Source organism: Oryctolagus cuniculus, chromosome 16 (assembly GCF_051225735.1).
Source record: "Oryctolagus cuniculus isolate XC-2025 breed Fujian yellow rabbit chromosome 16, ASM5122573v1, whole genome shotgun sequence".
NCBI classification, from domain to species: Eukaryota; Metazoa; Chordata; class Mammalia; order Lagomorpha; family Leporidae; genus Oryctolagus; species Oryctolagus cuniculus.
Genome location: NC_142882.1, coordinates 84,823,265 through 84,842,055, shown reverse-complemented (window position 1 = coordinate 84,842,055; position 18,791 = coordinate 84,823,265). Strand labels below are relative to the sequence as shown.

Below are 18,791 nucleotides of genomic sequence, written 5' to 3'. Positions count from 1 at the left end.
AAGTTTTAGCCAGAGCCATCAGACAAAAAAAAAAGAAAAGAAAAGAAAAGAAAAAGAAATCAAAGGTATTCAAATTGGGAATGAGGAAGTCAAACTATCCCTATTTGCAGATGACATGATTCTATAAATAGGGGACCAAAAGACTCCACCAAGAGACTATTGGAACTCATAGAAATGAGGTTGGCAAAGTGGCAGGATATAAAGTCAGTACACAAAAATAACAGCACTTGTATACACAGACAATGCCACAGCTGAAAAAGAATTTCTAAGATCAATCCCATTCACAATAGCTACAAAAAAAAATCAAATACCTTGGAATAAATTTAACCAAGGAAGTCAAAGATCTCTATGATGAGAATTACAAAACATTAAAGAAATAAATAGAAGATACCCCCAAAAAATGGAAAAAACTTCCATGTTCATGGATTTGAAGAATCATTATCATCAAAATGTCCATTCTTCCGAGAGCAATTTACAGATTTAATGCAATACCAATCAAAATACCAAAGACGTTCTTTTCAGATCTAGAAAAAAAATGATTCTGAAATTCATTTGTAAATACAGGAGATCCTAAATAGCTAAAGCAATCTTATGCCACAAAAACAAAGCTGGAGGCTTCACAATACCAGATTTCAAGATATATACAAGGCAGTTGTAATCAAAGCAGCCTGGTTATGGTACAAACACGGATGGATAGACTGTGTACTTACTTCCCATGCAGGACCTCTGTTCTCAATGAGTTGTATTATAACTATAAAACTTATTCTCAGTTTTGTGTGTGTGTGCAAATTGTTGAAATCTTTACTTAGTATAGAGTTGGTTTTCTGTGTTTAAAGTTAAATTAAAATGTATCTTAATGGAGAATTGGACTGGGAATGGGAGAGGGAGGAGGAAGTGGGGAGGGAGTTGGGGTGGGAGGGCGGGTATGGTGGGAAGAATCACTATATTTCTGAAGATATACTTATGAAATTTATATTCATTAAATAAAAGGTTTCTAAAAAAAGAAATCAATGCTATATTAACATAAATTTCATCCCAAGTGAAGAAAAAATCAATGAGATCAATTACAAATAGGAATAAACATTAAGCCATGATGGTGCTAAAGTTATTTTCTAAGGACACTAAAGCATTAAATGGTTTTTTTTCTATAAAGACCTTAGAAAAACAAAAATTTCACAGTGGATCATCTTTGTATTTTCTTCATTTATAATTCAGCCATATTTTTACATAATAGGTCATGGGATAATATATATACCTACTAATTCCACTAAGATCTTTTTCTCATCAAATATTTGAATAGAAACTTTGTTTTTGGTCATTCTAAATGAACCAACTATATGTCCAAAACAAACACATTTTTTTTTAATTACTGTTAACATTAACCCTCATTTTCTCTTTGAGAAAGAACACTAAAAGTCATTGTTAAATTATGTGCTAGATAAACCTGGATTATCCCTTAAAAGACACTAACTTGTGCTTGCCCACCCAGCCATGAGTGAGTTATTTGTGTGAACATCACACTTTGCTTCCTAGCCAGAGGGCTCCCTGGCAAAGGACTGGTGCTCCTAGCCCCACAGATTAGATATCACTCTTGCAGTCAGATGAGACTAGGGCTGCACGCAGGTGTGCATCGTGTGGGCTTCTCAACACCGGATTTCAAAAGGAGCCTTGATGCTGGTACCATATCCGGGACAAGCACCAGGAGACATGGTGAGCACTTTCTGCTGCATGAAAAGTTGTACATCTTTCAGACACCCAGCGAAGTGTATACAGCATGCATTTCCTCAAGCTCTCTGTCCCAAACGTTCACGCAGAACATCCAAGCTGAGTGACGCTGTCATCATCAGCACAGGGGAAGCTTTGTACATTCACAGAACATCCGCGTTCCAGGGCAGAACACTGTTGTGCTGGAGCACCAAGCCTGTTAGGGCACAGAGACTGGATGCACCACCTTGCTGTCTTGCCCCAACGTGGGGCTGTCACACTGTCAGCTGACCACTTGAGCATGGGACAGACGATTCACAGGTATCAGAAGATAGCTGGCTCCCAGCAGTGGAGGTGAGTGTGGGGGTTGGCAAATAGGTGGCCCTGAAGTATTTTGCTGAGTGCTTTGTTACGTAGGTCAAAGGCCTTCGTTCAACCTCAGTAAAGGAATTCACCACTAGGATAACAGGGCAGTCCTTGTAAGGTCAAACCCTGGTGACATAAAACAGATTAAACAGAAATGTCATGACCTGGACAGAAAGTCCAGGAGGAGGAGTTACACTAGTAAGATTCTGGAGGCCAAAGCCAGGACCTTCCTGGGAAAGTCTTGCTACATATTCGGCTGAAAGGGTTTTGACGCCCTAGTCGGTCTTAGGAACACAATTTTCAGTACACTACATCTCCATTTGTGTTATCCAGCTTGCCAGTGTGCAATCCCTTGCTATTCACGTGCTAATGTTGACTGAATACGAGAAACTAGAAGCAGAGACTCAGGACAGAGTCTCCGAAGCCCCAGACTCTGTCCAGACCCTCCGGGTGTATTTGAGGGTATCTTTTTTTGGCTATGGACTAAGGACAGAACAAATCTGCATCCCTGAGGAAGAGCGTGGCAGTGTTACTTCAAAGATCCCAGCCATTATCTTCTGGGTAAACTGTTACCCAAATCCAGCAGAGCCCAAACCAGCAACAGTGGAATATTGAACTGCAATGCAAATGGGAGTCTTTTCCAAACACGCTCACACGCCTTTGCTTTGGCATACTGGTGACTGACTTCACAACTGGCCTCAAAGTCGTCAAAGGCCCCCGCTCCTTTCCCACGCATAACAGTCTTGGGAATTCTCTCTGGGTCAAAGTGAGCCATTTCATCAAGGAAAGCCCAATGCTGAACACGAAGGGGCCTGAGGGCCCTACTATAAGGGAGGTTCAATGTGACTCCTACACAGCACCTGCTCCAGTGGCCAGGACATCAGGGGTCTGCTCCTGGTGGGTGACCGGCGTCTCAGAGCATCACAGACGGTCTCAGTGCAAGCGTCTCCTTCCTTATGTGATCGATGCCTAGTTTCACTCCGCTGAAGGTCAGAAAAGACACTGGGAATGATTTCCATCTTCTTAACTTTGTTAAGACTTGTTTTCTGACTGAGCCTGTGATCTACCCCCAGAGATACCTGTGTGTACTTGGGAAGAAAGTGCATTCTCTTTCTGTTGGCTGGAATGTCCTGTTTGTCTGTTGGGTCCATTTGGTCCACAAGGCTGTTCAAATCTGCTGTTCTTTACTGACTTTGTGTCTGGATGATCTGTCCTTCACTGTGGGCAGTCCTGATACTGCATCCTGCTGGCTACTTCTCCCTTCAGACCTGTCCACGTTTGCGTTATTTGCAGTGCTCTCAGGTTAGGTGCATTTATAATTGTTCTGTCTTCATGTTAAACTGGCCTGGTCAAATATTTCATAATGATCCTTGTACCTTGTGACAACTTTTGACAAAGTCTGTTTTGTCTGATATAACTTTGTTATGGTCTATTAAATATGGCTTATAACAATAGAATTGGGAGAAACAGAAAAAAATCTATTTTCAAGGGTATTTTTTTTTTTTTACTAATCTGAACACAGCAAGGAAACCAAGTAACTAGAAATTTACAATCAATCATTCAAATATTAGAATATAAATGTATGTACAAGGAGGCTTCAAAAATTGGTGAGAAAATTAAGTCAAAAGATAATACAGGCCGGCACCATGGCTCATTAGGCTAATCCTCCGCCTGCAGAGCTGGCACTCCGGATTCTAATCCCAGTCGGGGCGCCGGTTCTGTCCCGGTTGCTCCTCTTCCAGTCTAGCTCTCTGCTGTGGCCCGGGAAGGCAGTGGAGGATGGTCCAAGTGCTTGGGCCCTGCACCCGCATGGGAGACCAGGAGGAAGCACCCGGCTCCTGGCTTTGGATCAGCATAGCTCTGGCTGTAGCGGCCATTTTGGGGGGTGAACCAATGGAAGGAAGACCTTTCTCTCTGCCTGCCTCTCTGTCTCTCTCTCTGTCTCTCTCTCTAACTCTGCCTGTCAAAAAAAAAAGATAATGCATATTTTAAGTTTATTCATATGTATTTGAAAGGCAGCACACACACACACTCACACACACACACACACACATATACACAGTGAGAAAGGAGACTGAGAGAGATCTTCCACCTGCTATTTCATTCCACAAATGCCCCCAAAAGTTAGGGATGGACCAGGACAAAGCCAGAAGCCAGAAATTCCATCAAGCTCTCCATCCCACCTGGGTGGCAGGAACCCAAATACTTCAGCCATTACCTGCTGCATCCCAGGGTGCACATTGGCAGGAAGCTGGATGGGAGGTAGAGGTGAGGATCTATCCCAAGTACATCAATATGGGATGCAGGAAGCTTAAGCAGCAGCTTAACATGCTATACCACAATGCCTACCCAATAACACAGTATCCATGATCTTCTTGAAGTCCTCATAAGTATACACATGTAAAAGTTATGTCTAGTTAAAGTCAACATTCACTAGACCCTATGTGAGAAATATAAAAGTATATTGTATATACACATACTACACACATTATGTATATAAATGTGTACATATAGACACACAACTATGTACAATTACATATATGTTGATCATATATATGAGATCACCTCAAAAAGTTCACATAGAAATATAGTTTTATTTCAATGCAAAAAATTTGAAATCCATGCATAGTTTTTTCATAACAGGCATTTTAAATGAACTTTTGGAAGTACTGTCATATTAATTACTTCATCTATATTGATTTACATATTATAAATACAAAAGAATGAGATTAAACAAAGTCCCAAGATGCTTACATACCAAGTGGAATTATCTTAAATAATGATCTTCATTTTGAAAATGATGTGTTGTAGCCAGTGCTGTGGTACAGCGGGTAAAGCTGCTGCCTGCAGTGCTGGCATCCCATAGGGGCACCAGTTCAAGTCCTGGCTGCTCCACTTCTGATCCAGCTCTCTACTCTGGCCTGGGAAAGCAGCAGAGCATGGTCCAAGTCCTTGGGCCCCTGCACCCACATGGGAGACCCAGAGGAAGCTCCTGGTCCTGGCTTCAGATTGGCACAGCTCCGGCCATTTTGGCCACTTAGGGAATGAACCAGCAGATGGAAGATTTTTTCTCTTTCTCTTTCTCTCTCTTTCTCTTTCTCTCTCTCTCTCTCCCCTTTTTTGTGCAACTCTTTCAAATATATGAATAAATCTTTTTTTAAAAAATTTGTTAAGGTTGTACTTGAAGTCATGGACTTGGAAATATTTTAGAGAGTAAGCAGCAACAATCGGACTTGCCTCAAATGGTAGAGTTAGAAACATACCAGGGGATTCCAATACAATCCCATCAAGGTGGCATGTACCAATGCCATCTCACTAGTCCAAGTGATCAATTTCAGTTCACAACTGATCACACTGATAGGTCTAAGAGTCAAAGGGATCACACAAACAAGATTAGTGTCTGCTAATACTAGCTGATAGAATCAAAAAGGGACAGAACGACCCAACATGGGAAAAGGGATACACAGCAGACTTATAGAATGGCAGATGTCCTAAATAGCACTCTGGCCTCAGAATCAACCCTTAAGGAATACGGATCTGGCTGAAGAGCCCATGAGAGTATTTCAGGCATGGAAAGCCAAGGCACTCTGAAAGAAAAAAAAAAAGAAGAAGAAGACCTAAATGGAAGATCTCTGCGAGTGAGATCCCAGTGGAAAGAACAGGGCCATCAAAGAAGGAGGTACCTTTCTCTGAAGGGAGGAGAGAACTTCCACTTTGACTATGACCCTGTCGGAATAAGATCGAAGTTGGCAAACTCAAAAGGCTTCCATAGCCTTGGCAACTCATGACTAGCACCTAGGGAGATTACTGACGCCATAAACAAGAGTGTCAAATTGTTAAGTCAACAACAGGAGTCACTGTGTACTTACTTTTCATGTGGGATCTGTCCTTAATGTGTTGTCCAGTGTGAAGTAATGCTATAACTAGTACTGAAACAGTATTTTACACTTTGTGTTTCTGTGTGGGTGCAAACTGATGACATCTTTACTTAATATATACTAAATCAATCTTCTGTATATAACGATAATTGAAAATGAATCTTGATGTGAATGGAATGGGAGAGGGAGCGGGAGATGGGAGGGGTGCGAGTGGGAGGGAAGTTATTGGGGGGGAAGCCATTGTAACCCATAAACTGTACTTTGGAAATTTATATTTACTAAATAAAAGTTAAAAAAAGAGAGTAAGCAGCAAAATATATATATATATATGTGTGTGTGTGTGTGTGTGTGTATGTATACATACATATATATATATATATTCCTAAAAGAAATATGAGAATGTACAGGGACAAGAAGGTATATAGTCTGCATCTCCCCTCAGTGTTTTAGATTCACTTGCACATCTATAAAAGAACTCTCTCCCTACTTCCATCCCAGAGGCAACCGGGCCTTTATTTCTAAGGTTTGTATAAAGCAAAAGAATCCTGCCCTGCCCCAGGAGAGACAGAGAGAATGAGAATGAATGACTATAAAAGAGAACATCAGGTCTTTAATCTATTTTGAGTCGATGTTTATACATGGTGAGAGATAGAAGCCTAGTTTCATTCTTCTGAATGTGGACATCCAATTTTCCCAGCAACATTTAGTGAAAAGGCGATCTTTTTTCCAACACACGTGCTTGGCACCTTTGTGGGTTAACAAAAAGAAGTTGGCTGTAGATGTGTGAGTTTATACTTCTAGGGTCTCTATTTTGTTTTACTGTCTATTTGGTTTTTTTAAAAAAGATTTATTTATTTATTTGAAAGGCAGAGTTAGAGAGAGGTAAAGGCAGAATCTTCCATCCACTGGTTCACTCCTCAAAAGGCCGCAACAGCCGGAGCTGGGAAGATCCGATGCCAGGAGCCAGGAGCTTCTTCTGGACCTCTCATGCAGGTGCAGGGGCCCAAGCACTTGAGCCATCTTCCATTGCTTTCCCTGACCATAGCAGAGAGCTGGATCAGAAGTGGAGCAGCCTCCTCCCTCAGAGGAGTCCTGCAGCCAGATTTTATATATTTGTAAACACATACATAACACAGCTTGTTCATCAATTTTCTGAAAACAATGTGCAACTACTACACAAACATTCCTGCAATCCTTTTCTTAGGAAAGCCCCCTCTCAAGCTTCTTCTTGAGAAACAGGAGAACTACATTTGGAAGAATCTACAGCAATTTCAACCAAGGTAAAATTCTGGGAGACATCAGGGTATTGGAAATCATTTCCCATACCACTGTTGCCCTAAATATGCTCATTTACTTTGAAGGTGCCATGTTCCATTTTAATTATTTTTTCTATCTGAGCCAACTGCTGAGTCCACCGATCTCCCTCTATGTCCCCACATGGAGGCCGGGAAGTTCCTCCTGGCTACCCTCTTCATGTGGCAGATGAACCCTGAGGGAAAGGGACAGGCTCCGGCACCAGATGTGTCTCTACTTAACTCCCAGGCTTGCTACGTCCAGCTGTACAAGCAGAGGTCAGTGATTTCAGACCTGGAGTCTGAGTTCTCTCATCAATAAAACAATCATTAGTACAGGAAAGCACCTCCAATCTCAAATGCTCCAAAGTCTGGAACTCTTTGAGCACGGACATGACCCAAGTAGAAAATTTCACACCATGCAATTCAGTTCATGCACCAAATTATTAAATAGATTGTATAAAGTTATCTCCAGGCTATGTGCAGAATACAACCATAAATAAATTTTGTGTTTGGACTTGGGTGCCATCCTCAAGATATCATATTATGTATGCAGACTCTCCCAAATCCACAAAAATCCAAGATCAGGAACACTTCTGATGCCAAGCACTTTGGATAAGGGGTACTCAACCTGTGGTAGCTACCAGAGAAGGTTATTATAAGGATAAAATGGGATAAGACAAAGAGCTCTAAGCATGATATCTGGCACATAATCCGTGTTTGAGAATGATAGTTATTATTATCAAGCAAAAATCTTAGCCACTGAAGAAATACTCAGTTATTACTATACTACCTTCAGCAGCCAAACACTAGTGACTGGTAATGTGGTAGGCAACACTGTTTAACAATTTAGTTGTGCATTTAAGTTAATTAGATCTATGAACTTACTTGTGAGTGTTAAAATAATTTGCCTTTATCTATAACAAAGAAACAGTCGCAAAATTAGGGCTAGAGTAAACAACGTCCAGACCAAACCTAAAAATACTATGCAAGAACACTTGGAAATTCAGACTTCTTTTTCTTTTTTTTTTTTTTTTTTTTTTTTTTTTTTTGACAGGCAAGTTAGTCAGTGAGAGAAACAGAGAGAAAGGTCTTCCTTTTTCCGTTGGTTCACCCCCCAAGTGGCCACTACAGCTAGCACACTGCACTAATCCGAAGCCAGGAGCCAGGTGCTTCCTCCTGGTCTCCCATGTGGGTGCAGGGCCCAAGGACTTGGGCCATCCTTCACTGCATTCCCAGGCCACAGCAAAGAGCTGGACTGGAAGAGGAGCAACTGGGACTAGAACCCGGGGTGCCAGCACCACAGGTGGAGGATTAGCCTAGTGAGCTGTGGCGCCGGCCAGGAAATTCAGACTTCTAACAAAATGTAAAGGTAAAAAAATTTCCCAGCTATCACATAAGTATTACCACTTTTAAAAATAAGTATCATTTTTAAAGCAAATAATAACTAATAGTGACTTGATCGCTATTCAGAGTTTTTTTAAAAGTTCTTGCTGGAGTGTCACACTCAACTATGAAAGATTTTAATATGTAATGAGCAAAAAATGTGTATGGCAAAATTCAAATTGAAAAATATTCAGTCACTAATTCTGAATCTGTGGTCAATAAATGTAATCAATGGCATGCTGGTAGTGATTTTAAATCTGACTCCCAGAGGAGGAAGAACCCTAACTTAGAGTGTTTGCCAAGTTCCATGATGTCAAACCCTGCACTATTACCCATTTTAAATGAATATTCAGCTCTCTCAACAACCAAAACTACCCAGCACCACCACACCATCTAGGTGTGGTGATACTATCTTAAAGCTTAAGTAGTCTGCCAGAGTTGCATTGTTTACAAAGAAACCAAGGAATTAGGCAGAAAGCATACATAAATAATGTACAGATTTTCTAGAAAGGTAACTGAAGCAAATTTACAATCATCTACAAATGACTACACAGGTATTACTCAGGCCCTAAATGTGTAGGAATTATTATTTCATAAGTATCGCTACGTGGTCTTATTTCAAGCACAACCATCCTTCACTGAAAGGTGACTGTGGACATCCCTGCACTGCACCCATCTTCTTCCACGCTGATGCCACTGTCTATCAAGATTCTTGCGAGGCTTCCTCTACCTACAGGAGTTCTAAGGTTCTCTCTGTAATTGTTCAACACAATTTACGAAGAAGTACCGGCATTTCCCTTAACACTTGTCCCAAAATTACTACAGTTTCCCTTTCAACAGTAAACCAGTCACTTATGCCAAAATGCCTTCAGTTTATAATACTCTCTGTCTCTGAACAGTTTTAGCTATCTCTTTAATAATTTGCTTACCTGCTTTTTCAATTTGGGAACCAAAGAACTAAGCTTTTAAGGATATCATTTGGAACATTACAGGGAAACCAAAATATGTTTTTGTTAAAAATTTTTATTTTATTTTTTATTTGAAAGACAGAGTTAGAGAGAGGTAGAGACAGAGAGAGAGAGGTCTTCCATTCCATTGGTTCACTCCCCAAATGACCGCAACAGCCAGAGCTGAGCTGATCCAAAGCCAGGAGCCAGAAGCTTCTTTCGGGTCTCCCATGTGGGTGCAGGGACTCAAGGACTCAGGCCATCTTCCATTGCTTTCCCAGGCCACAGCAGAGAGCTGGATTGGAAGAGGAGCAGCCAGGTCTCAAACTGGCACCCATATGGGATGCTTTCTTCCAGTTTGGGACTTCAGGCCACACCTAGACAACTTCACTGAAGGACTCTACATTCATCCAATTAAAGGATTGTTTAAAAGGCAAAGGTTATGGGGCCAGCACTGTGGTATAGCAGGTAAAGCCACTGCCTGCAGTGCCGGCATCCCATATGGGCACAGGTTTGAGACCCGGCTGCTCCACTTCTGATCTAGCTCTCTGCTATGGCCTGAGAAAGCAGCAGAAGATGGCCCAGGTCCTTGGGCCCTTGCATTTGTGTGGGAGACCTGGAGGAAGCTCCTGGCTCCTCGCTTAGGATCAGCGCAAGCTCCAGCCATTGCCAGTATCTGGAGAGTGAACCAGCAGATGGAAGACCTTCCTTCCCCTCTCCCTCCTCTGTCCCTCTCTCCCTCTCTCTCCCTTGCCTCTCCTTCTTTCTCTGTGTAACTGTGACTTTCAAGTAAAATAAATGAATCTTCTTAAAAAAAATTAGGCAAACGTTGTAAAGGAAATTAGATTTAATGACATATTTTTCTGTTAATTCATAGTGTACTTATCTTGTGTAATGATAAGCTGTTGAATATGCTACTCAGCAACTCTGCAATCTTTTCAGGCTCCACCTTTCAAAATTACATTAAGTTATCTTTATGTCTTAAAAAATTCATTGCAACATGAAAGAGTTTTGTGGCTGGATTGTGGTGATGGTAGTGAAACAATATGAAAGGACTTGATGCCACCAAATTTTACACTTAAAAATGGCCAAAATGATAAATCTATAAATGGCTAAGATGATAAATTTTAAGTATGTTTACCAAAAAAAAACCAGTTTTTAACTAAATAAAGAAGCCCACTAAGGAGAAATTCTGCTATTCTTCCCCCCTTGGTTTCAAATAAGAGAAAAAACAGATTTTTAAAAATACTTCTTTTAACATTTCTTTAGTCTTATTAAAGACTTTAGACAGGAGGGGACCAGGCATTGCAAAGGCTATATTTATTCACTAGACAGCAAGGATACATGTCTGTTTTTTACAAGGTTTCTTATATTCATTAGAATTAACATCAAGGGCTAATATGAAGAGGTCACAGATTAATGAGGAAAACCAGTGATCAGAAAGTCAAAACATACTACATTCTTTGCCTCTCACGGGGTCAGGCAGGCCAGAGCAGTCCACTGCAGAATTCGGAATGGCCACTCTCCACCTGGAGCCGCTGCTATCACACTCTGTGTATTCAAAGTGGTAGTCTTTCTGCAAACAATCGCGAAAACAAGCCTTTGTTAGCACCAAATTTGATGAGACAACAGTGCTTTCTCAATCACCCCAACCTGCCTGCAAGTCTGGTTCAAAACTGTACCATCTCCTTGGCTCTCATCCCTTTCCCCCCTACCCACACTGGAACAGTGCCAGGCACAGAGCAGGCACGGAGGATGGGATGGGGACAGGACAGCCAGCACGCTCAGGCTGTGACCATTGTCCTTCTCATCCACCTAGGCCAGCTACAGCATACTTTCCTATCCCTTCTGCTGGCTTTTTAAGCTCTGATAGATATGAAAAGAGAGAGCAAGCGAGCAAAGTAACACTGGGAAATTGACTACTGTCACCGTCCCAAATACGTCAAAGAAAGAAATGAGAGCAATTCCCGCTGACCCAATTCTCACTCTGCTTAAAATTTAACAGAAGGTATTGTAATTAATCATCCAAATACTAGTAGAACCCCACACATTTTCTATTAAACAGCCCTCTCAGGCTTAATACCCACCCACTGCAACAAGCTGCCATCCATCACAGACTATTAGAACAGACCATCAATTACAACTCTCCAGTCAAGACCAATCCACTTGTCTCTAACCTCTGGTTGCTTTGAAACCCCCACAGTGGCCTCCCTGGGGCAGAGCACATTACACCCATGTGGTGGTTGAGTGGAGAGGAACCAGAACAAAATGTTATTGGAACACTCTATGAATGAGAGAAATTCCAAGATATTTTCAGGTCAATACCCTATTTATGTAATTCAATACCTTGGATGTTGGTATTCTGCTTCATCCACTCTGTTTAGCCTCCCTTACTGTATTAATGACAAGTGAGAATCAAAATATCAAGAATAGGGAGTAGGAAAGTCACTCATTAACCTTGGTCTTCTGTTCAAAACACACTTTCCTAACAAAGGATATCCCAATTTTAACATATTTGGCAATCTAAGTTGTAAAATTCTCATAGCCAGTGCAGTTCTTTTTATTTAATAGTTCTTCTCTCAGCTTATCTCTTTCCTCTTACATTTGACTTTAAGCAGCAAGAAACCAGGCCATACCTTCAAAACTCTGTTTGAAAATCTCTTCAGTTAAATACCCATGCTCATCACTTCCAAGTTTTGCTTTCCACACAGCCATAAGACATAATTCTGCTAAGCTCTCCAACATTATATAAGAAAGATCACCTTTCCTCCAATTTCCAATGACATGCCCCTAATTTCCTGCTGAGCACTCAGCAGTACTGCTTCTAATATTCCAGACAACATTCTGCCTATGACAACGCATATATTCTCAAAGATGATATAAGGCACTTTCTATCATGCTCCTCATTTTTTCCTAAGCCCTCACTTGTAGTCTTTAACATCCACAATCATTTTTTAAAGGTTAGACAGCTTCTTCTTGAAAGTGGACACAGACAAAACCTTCCATGTGCTGGGTTATTCCTCAAATGCTCAGGAAGCCAGGAGCCCGAAAGTCAGTCCAGGTCTCCCATTTAGGTAGGAAGGACCCAACTACTTGAACCATCACTGCTGCTCTCAGCGTGAAAACTAACAGGAAGATGGAATTGGAGTGAGGCCAGAGTCAAACTCAGGCACTCTGATAAAAGTTGTAGTGATCGCACCTGGCGACATAGCTATTGAGCCAAACACCCACCCTGAAACCCATATTTCCATGAGTTTGTTCAAGGAAATCTGAGCTTTTTTATCCCTGTCTTTTCTTCCTGTCTTGGCTCATTACCTAATTCTAAAGCCACGTCCCCATTTTTAGGTATCTGTTACAGCACATATCAAAATCTGCATTCGTTTCCTATGGCAATTGTAACAAATTACTAAAAATTTAGCAGTTTAAACAACATATATTCTTTCTCTCACAGCTCCAAAAGCCAGTGGTTCACAAGCAGAACTACTGGGCTGAGGAAGTCTCACCAGGCCACTGCCGTAGGAGACTCCAGCAGAGAATCCATTCCTGGCTCCTTCCAGCTTCCAGTGCTAATGGCACTCACTGTCTGGCAGCCACAGCACTGCAATCCTGCCTCTGTGGCACAGGTCTTCCTCTCCCATGACTGCTCTTAAGACCCACCTAGGTCCCCTTCTTACATCTTCAAAGTATTTGTTGTTAATCATATAAAGCTATATTTACAGGCTCTAGGGATTAGAACTTAGTTATCTTTCATTGGGGGGCAGGAATGGGGTAGTATTATCCGCCTCTCTCCTCTTCCATGGTAGCATGCACATAGTGACTTTGTTTCTCTTGTTCTAATTTTTGGTATTAGGATGTCTCTCTTATTTCTGTACCCCACAGAGAGGATCCTGACCCTCAGCCATAAAATTCAGGTAATCTCTTTATCACCCAATAACGGTGTTGTGAAGTCTGCCATGAATTTCAAAGGAAGCAAGGCTTCTGTTTAACACAAGGTAAGCTCCAGAAAGCGCTCCCCCATTGCTGCTCTGAATTGTGCAGGCTGCCAGTTACAAGACGGGAACAAAAGAAAGAACTTGGAAAAGGTCCTTCATTCTCCAGTTGCCACGTTGGATCTCACGGGCTGATTAAGTTTCCTAAGTTTCCTTCATCTCATCTGCTACTTCTAGGCTGCCCTAGGATCCAAACAATTCAGAGTCCAGCAGGTAGATTTAATATGTCTACTTATAACATAAAAATACTGAAATGCAAATCTGCTTCATGCAGAGGGCAGCACTTGGGGTCAGAGATTTAGACTGTAGCCTAAGTCAGGAGGATTTTATTTTAAATTATTTAATAAGCTATTTCATTAGGCTGGTAACAAATGATAATAAAATCTGCTCTGAAAGCAATCTTTAAATCCATAAAAAGCTCTAGGATATAGTGAGGTGTAGTAAAAAAATCGCTAAAGATACAATATATGTGCCCCAAAATGTTCTGAGTGGCATCTGGGGAACTGAATAAAGAGAATTACAGCACAAAAGTGTTCAGATTTATATGCTACATCCCCACAGCCTAACTAACCATAGACCTAAAGAAACATGGAGCACTTCAACCAATCCCATAGAAAAGAGATGTTTCTAGCACTAAAGGGCAATTTAAAAAGAAAAAGCAAAATCATTTCTCATGAAAATATACAATGAATACATGTCAAAGATTCTGTCATCGATTAGTAAACCAACCAGTAAGGCCTTACCCTCGGTTAAAAAAAAAAACCCCAAAGGACACACACACACACACAAAAAAAATCTGCTTAGAGACACAAAACTGGTGAATATCCAGACATGATAGTAACTTTCATTCCAAAGGATAAAATGTATCTTACTTCTATGGACAAGAATCCTTGACATTACTGTCAGCCGCCTACAAATCACAAGGTTGCAAAATAGTTCAGAGATAATGAAAGGTGAAGAGAAACTGATTATTCAAAACGGTGCATTAAACAGGTCACCTAGTAATTTTTTTCTACCTATTTCAATGTTTCACAATTTTCCCTTACAGGATACAATTCTTGACAATTTTCCTACACTTCTGGGATTCTAACAGTTTGTCACCAAACACACTGATGTGAGTCACAGCACACTATAGACAACAGAAGGTCACAAGCCATTCTCTCCAAGCTGAAAGCAGGAAGAAGCGCTAGGTGCACTCCAACTCAAAGGATCGATGTTATTTAGACATGTCTGCAGGTCACAGAATTCTGGGCCATGAAGACACTACCTTAAATAAAATAGTAAAATTCTCTGTAAACTTCACACTGTAAAGGTGTGGGAACCAGAAAACCACTCAAAAAGAAACAGAGCATGGAACTACTCATAGTCACAAAATACATAAAGGAAAATTATCTTTGTGTAGAAGCTGATGGAACAAGGACATAAGCCTCAGCCATTTCAGGTTCTTGTTATCCCCGCCTTCTTTCAAGAGACCAGTTCAGTCTCACATCCAGTACTGTTCCCCACCCCACCCCCTGCATTCTTCCCCAGGTTTGGAAGCCAGTGCGCCAAACATGAAGAACCTGTACGGAGAAGCTCATCTCTGCATATGCCCTCCCAACTCCACCCCTAGCCCACCTAAGATATTAAAAGGCCCAGCCTGCTGCGGTCTGGGCCTCAGTCACGTGTTTGGTTTGCAAGCACGATGACAGCTGGTCCACTTCTGCTGATTTATTTCCTCCGAATAAATTCACTCTGGCTGTAAATTTGTACCCTGCCTCCTCTCTGTTCTGCACCTCTTTTTCTTACAGAAACCAAGGAACACAAACTTAGATGTTTACAAATCCAGGTATAGTATACAAACTCTCAAGTGACAAAAATTCAAATTGTTATTAAAATTAACAAAAATTCAAACTGTTATTCAAACTGTCTCAAACACAACATATCAGGATATGCTCAAATAAGTGCTGGATACCTATGCTACCACCAAACACCAAAGTCATCTACATGGAAAAGCTTCATAGTGCTCAACATAAACCTTGGGGTATCTTCTCCCATCTTTGATTACAATGTTTACAATTAATGACACATATCCTAGCAATGTTTCAAATATATCTCACATATAAAATAATATACTCATTTATGTTGACATATTTCAACACGCATTATGTTTATATATTTACATTAACATATATCATTTTAAATATGATTTATGCATATATCAATATGTATTGTTATGTATCAATATATAACATTATTTACTACTTGCCACTTAATTACTAAATAAATACAAATGTCTGTGAGCACTGAGAAAATTTAAAATAAGACATAGTTCCTGTTCTCAATAAGCTTATGATTTCATTGAAGTAAACCAGACACACACTCACACATAAGGTAATACTGTAAGAAAGATTAAAGATTAAAGGCTCCAAAATAGAAGAATGATATCAAAAATCAGTGTACAAGCAAGCTCTGTCTGGTCAAAGTTACTCCAAAAAAATCTCTTAACTCTCTCATAGAGTATAGTGTTGTACCACTGCTCAATAAATTCATCATGGCCAATTTTTTCTTAAGCCCTCTATCCAACATAGATTTCTTAGCAACTCACGTGGCTTATATTTTAGGAACTGGTTTTCTAGAAAAACAGGGATTTTTGAATGTTAGAGTCACATTCAGCATACTATGTGTGGTGGAGCATGCAAAATGTGACCTCACTATTTGATTTCAGAATTAGGATAAATTCCTGTGAGCTGGAACAATTCAGAAAGTCTTTGTGGAGAAGACCCTGAAGAACAGGCAAGATTTGTAACTAATCTGTTGCTTAGAGTTCCTTCAAAAATAGCTAGTCTATTAGAGTAAGGTAAGCAGTGAGATCCAGGCTGAAGGGAACACGCCTGAAGTATGCAGCAAAACAGCCTAGGGATGAATAAATAGGTGAGTGAGTGAGTGGGTGGGTGGATGGGTGGATGGGTGGATGGATGGATGGATGGATGGACGGACGGACGGACGGACGGACATAGCTGCCTGGTCGTTTTTACTCCATGATTTGTTTATATCAATGTACTGCCAATGAGATAATCAACTCTCTGAAGCTCTCTGTCTACCCCCAGTAGGCAATTAAGAGTTGACCACAGTTAATTGTAAAGATACAGCAGATCCTAGTCCAGAATGGAAAACAGTAAAGGCAGCAGAAGGCCCCTGGCTTCAAAGCAGAGAAAAAACTGATACAACAGTGGAATAGAGACAAAAAGAATCAAATGCAATTCATTTTGTTCATTTCATTTTCTTCACATAAAATTCCTTCTCTTTGAATATTCTTAATAAAAATGTAGAGAACAGCCTAACCTTGTATTTGATGAGGCTGCAGCTCCTCTGGGAGAGAGGTGCTCAGCAAAGCACTTGGCACACTTACATGAGACAGCAAAACAGTGAGGAGGAAAAAGGGAAAGCATGAGACTACTGCCTGGCAAATAGTTCAGCTCCAATTCCAATGAGAAAGCATCCTTCAGGATGCTATGTGGAAAGGCCCAAAGCTTGAGCATATTCAAGGTAGACGAACTTGCAACTTACAGTAGCTCCTTTAGCCCACATTGTCACCTGCATGTACACAGGATTGTGCAGAAATATTTATATTCAGGTTTTTCTTTATAAAAGCATGGTGTTACCATGGAAACCTACTGCTAAGGAAGGTGATCTATCACTGATCTATTTATGACACATCCATTTTGTTTGTGGATACTGCACTGTTTTTAAGAAATTACTTTGAAAAGGTTTGTATTTTAAGTTCAGTGTCCATATATTGTAAACAAGCTCTCACAGGTACTTAATTCATTGATTTATTTATTCAAGAGGGAGGGAGGCAGAGACTGACAGAGCTTCCATTTGCTGGTTCACTCCTCAAATGCTCTCGACGGCAGAATCAGGAACTCAGTCCAATTCCTGTCTCCCACGTGGGTGGTAGGTTCCCCACCACATGAGCCAGCACCAGCTGCCTCCCAGAGTGCACATTAGCAGGAAGCTGGAATTGGGAAATGGAGCCAGGCATTGAATCCTGGCACTCCAATAAGGGACACAGGAATCTAAACTGGCATCTTAACAGCTAGACCAAACGCTTACCTCTCAATTCACTTTTTAAGTCCAATGTGTGTTTAATGAGACCCTCCCATGTGCTATTGTGTGGATGCTGGGGGTACAGTTATGAACAAAATATCCCGTGTGAATGAAAGTGCACAGGGTTTCTTTCTTGGTAAGACCTCACCTAGACCATTCTCATTCTTTCGCTCTCAACCCTCCCATAACGGGACAGGCAATGAGCAGGTAATGACAGATTTAGATCCCAGTCTCCCATCCTCACCTATGCCACAGCCAGATTTGAAACTCTAAGTGACTCAGCCAACTCAACTGATTTTGCACATCAGGTTTCTCTAAAACTCTGAAAGAAAAAGCTATGCTTCTCATATTATAGTCTATGTCCATATTTTCATTATTATTCAGAAGGGAACCCAACCCATCCGGAAATTCTACACCAAAAAATAAATCTTCTAAAGTAAGTCTACCCTGAAGAGATGAAGGGAATTTTTCAGTTTTCTCAAGAAACCTACAGCTAGACTCCCTGTAACACCAAGAGGTATGATTAACTCTACTCCTCATAGAAGATACTGAGGACTGCATATCCTTGCATAAGAGTCTCCAGCATACACAATCTGTACTGTATTATCTAATTACATTTAAACTTGCTGAGTTAAACATGTTTATCACTCTGCCCCCACATACCTGCAAAAGAATGTACATGTTTTTAAAGGGAGTGCAGAGTAAAGGAATAAAAACACCAGGAGCTCACAGAAAGAGAGACCAGCAGGGAAAACGGCAATAGAAGCCGGTGTCCACGATCATTCCTGGAGGCTAGAAAGCCCAAGCTGAGCTCTAATTGACTTTCTACAGTCAGGAACTCTGAGAGCTAAAGGCTACGCAGGCAGATTACACGGAGCTGGCTGGTTTAAGTTGAAAACTCAGAATTGAAGGCATCAAATACCTCAGAAGTCAGAGGTGAAAAACAGATCTAAAAACAGAGATTAGTTGAAAACCTGTTTAAGAATGCAGACCTCTCCTTTTTCTTTTCACATTATGACAAGAGAAGAAGAGTTCTTTCCTTTAAAAAAAAAAAAAAAAAAACACAAATGCACTAGGGAGTTTAAGCTTCAGGGGCATCAAGAGCAGGAAAGGAAAGGCAGCTGACTGAGCCCAGGAGCA

General features: G+C 40.8%; 1 protein-coding gene across 3 annotated transcripts in view; it reads right to left on the bottom strand.

Annotated features, from left to right (window-relative positions):
* ELAPOR2 (endosome-lysosome associated apoptosis and autophagy regulator family member 2) overlaps positions 1-18,791 on the bottom strand; it is a 201,163-nt gene that overhangs the window by 111,890 nt on the left and 70,482 nt on the right. For 2 of the 3 annotated variants that reach the window (XM_002713858.6, XM_089315883.1), the window contains exon 2: positions 11,029-11,149. The exons of the other annotated variant lie outside the window; for it this stretch is intronic. In XM_002713858.6, the coding sequence (XP_002713904.1) occupies positions 11,029-11,149 (121 nt within the window). The remainder of the gene's footprint in view (positions 1-11,028; positions 11,150-18,791) is intronic. 3 annotated transcript variants of the gene reach the window in all.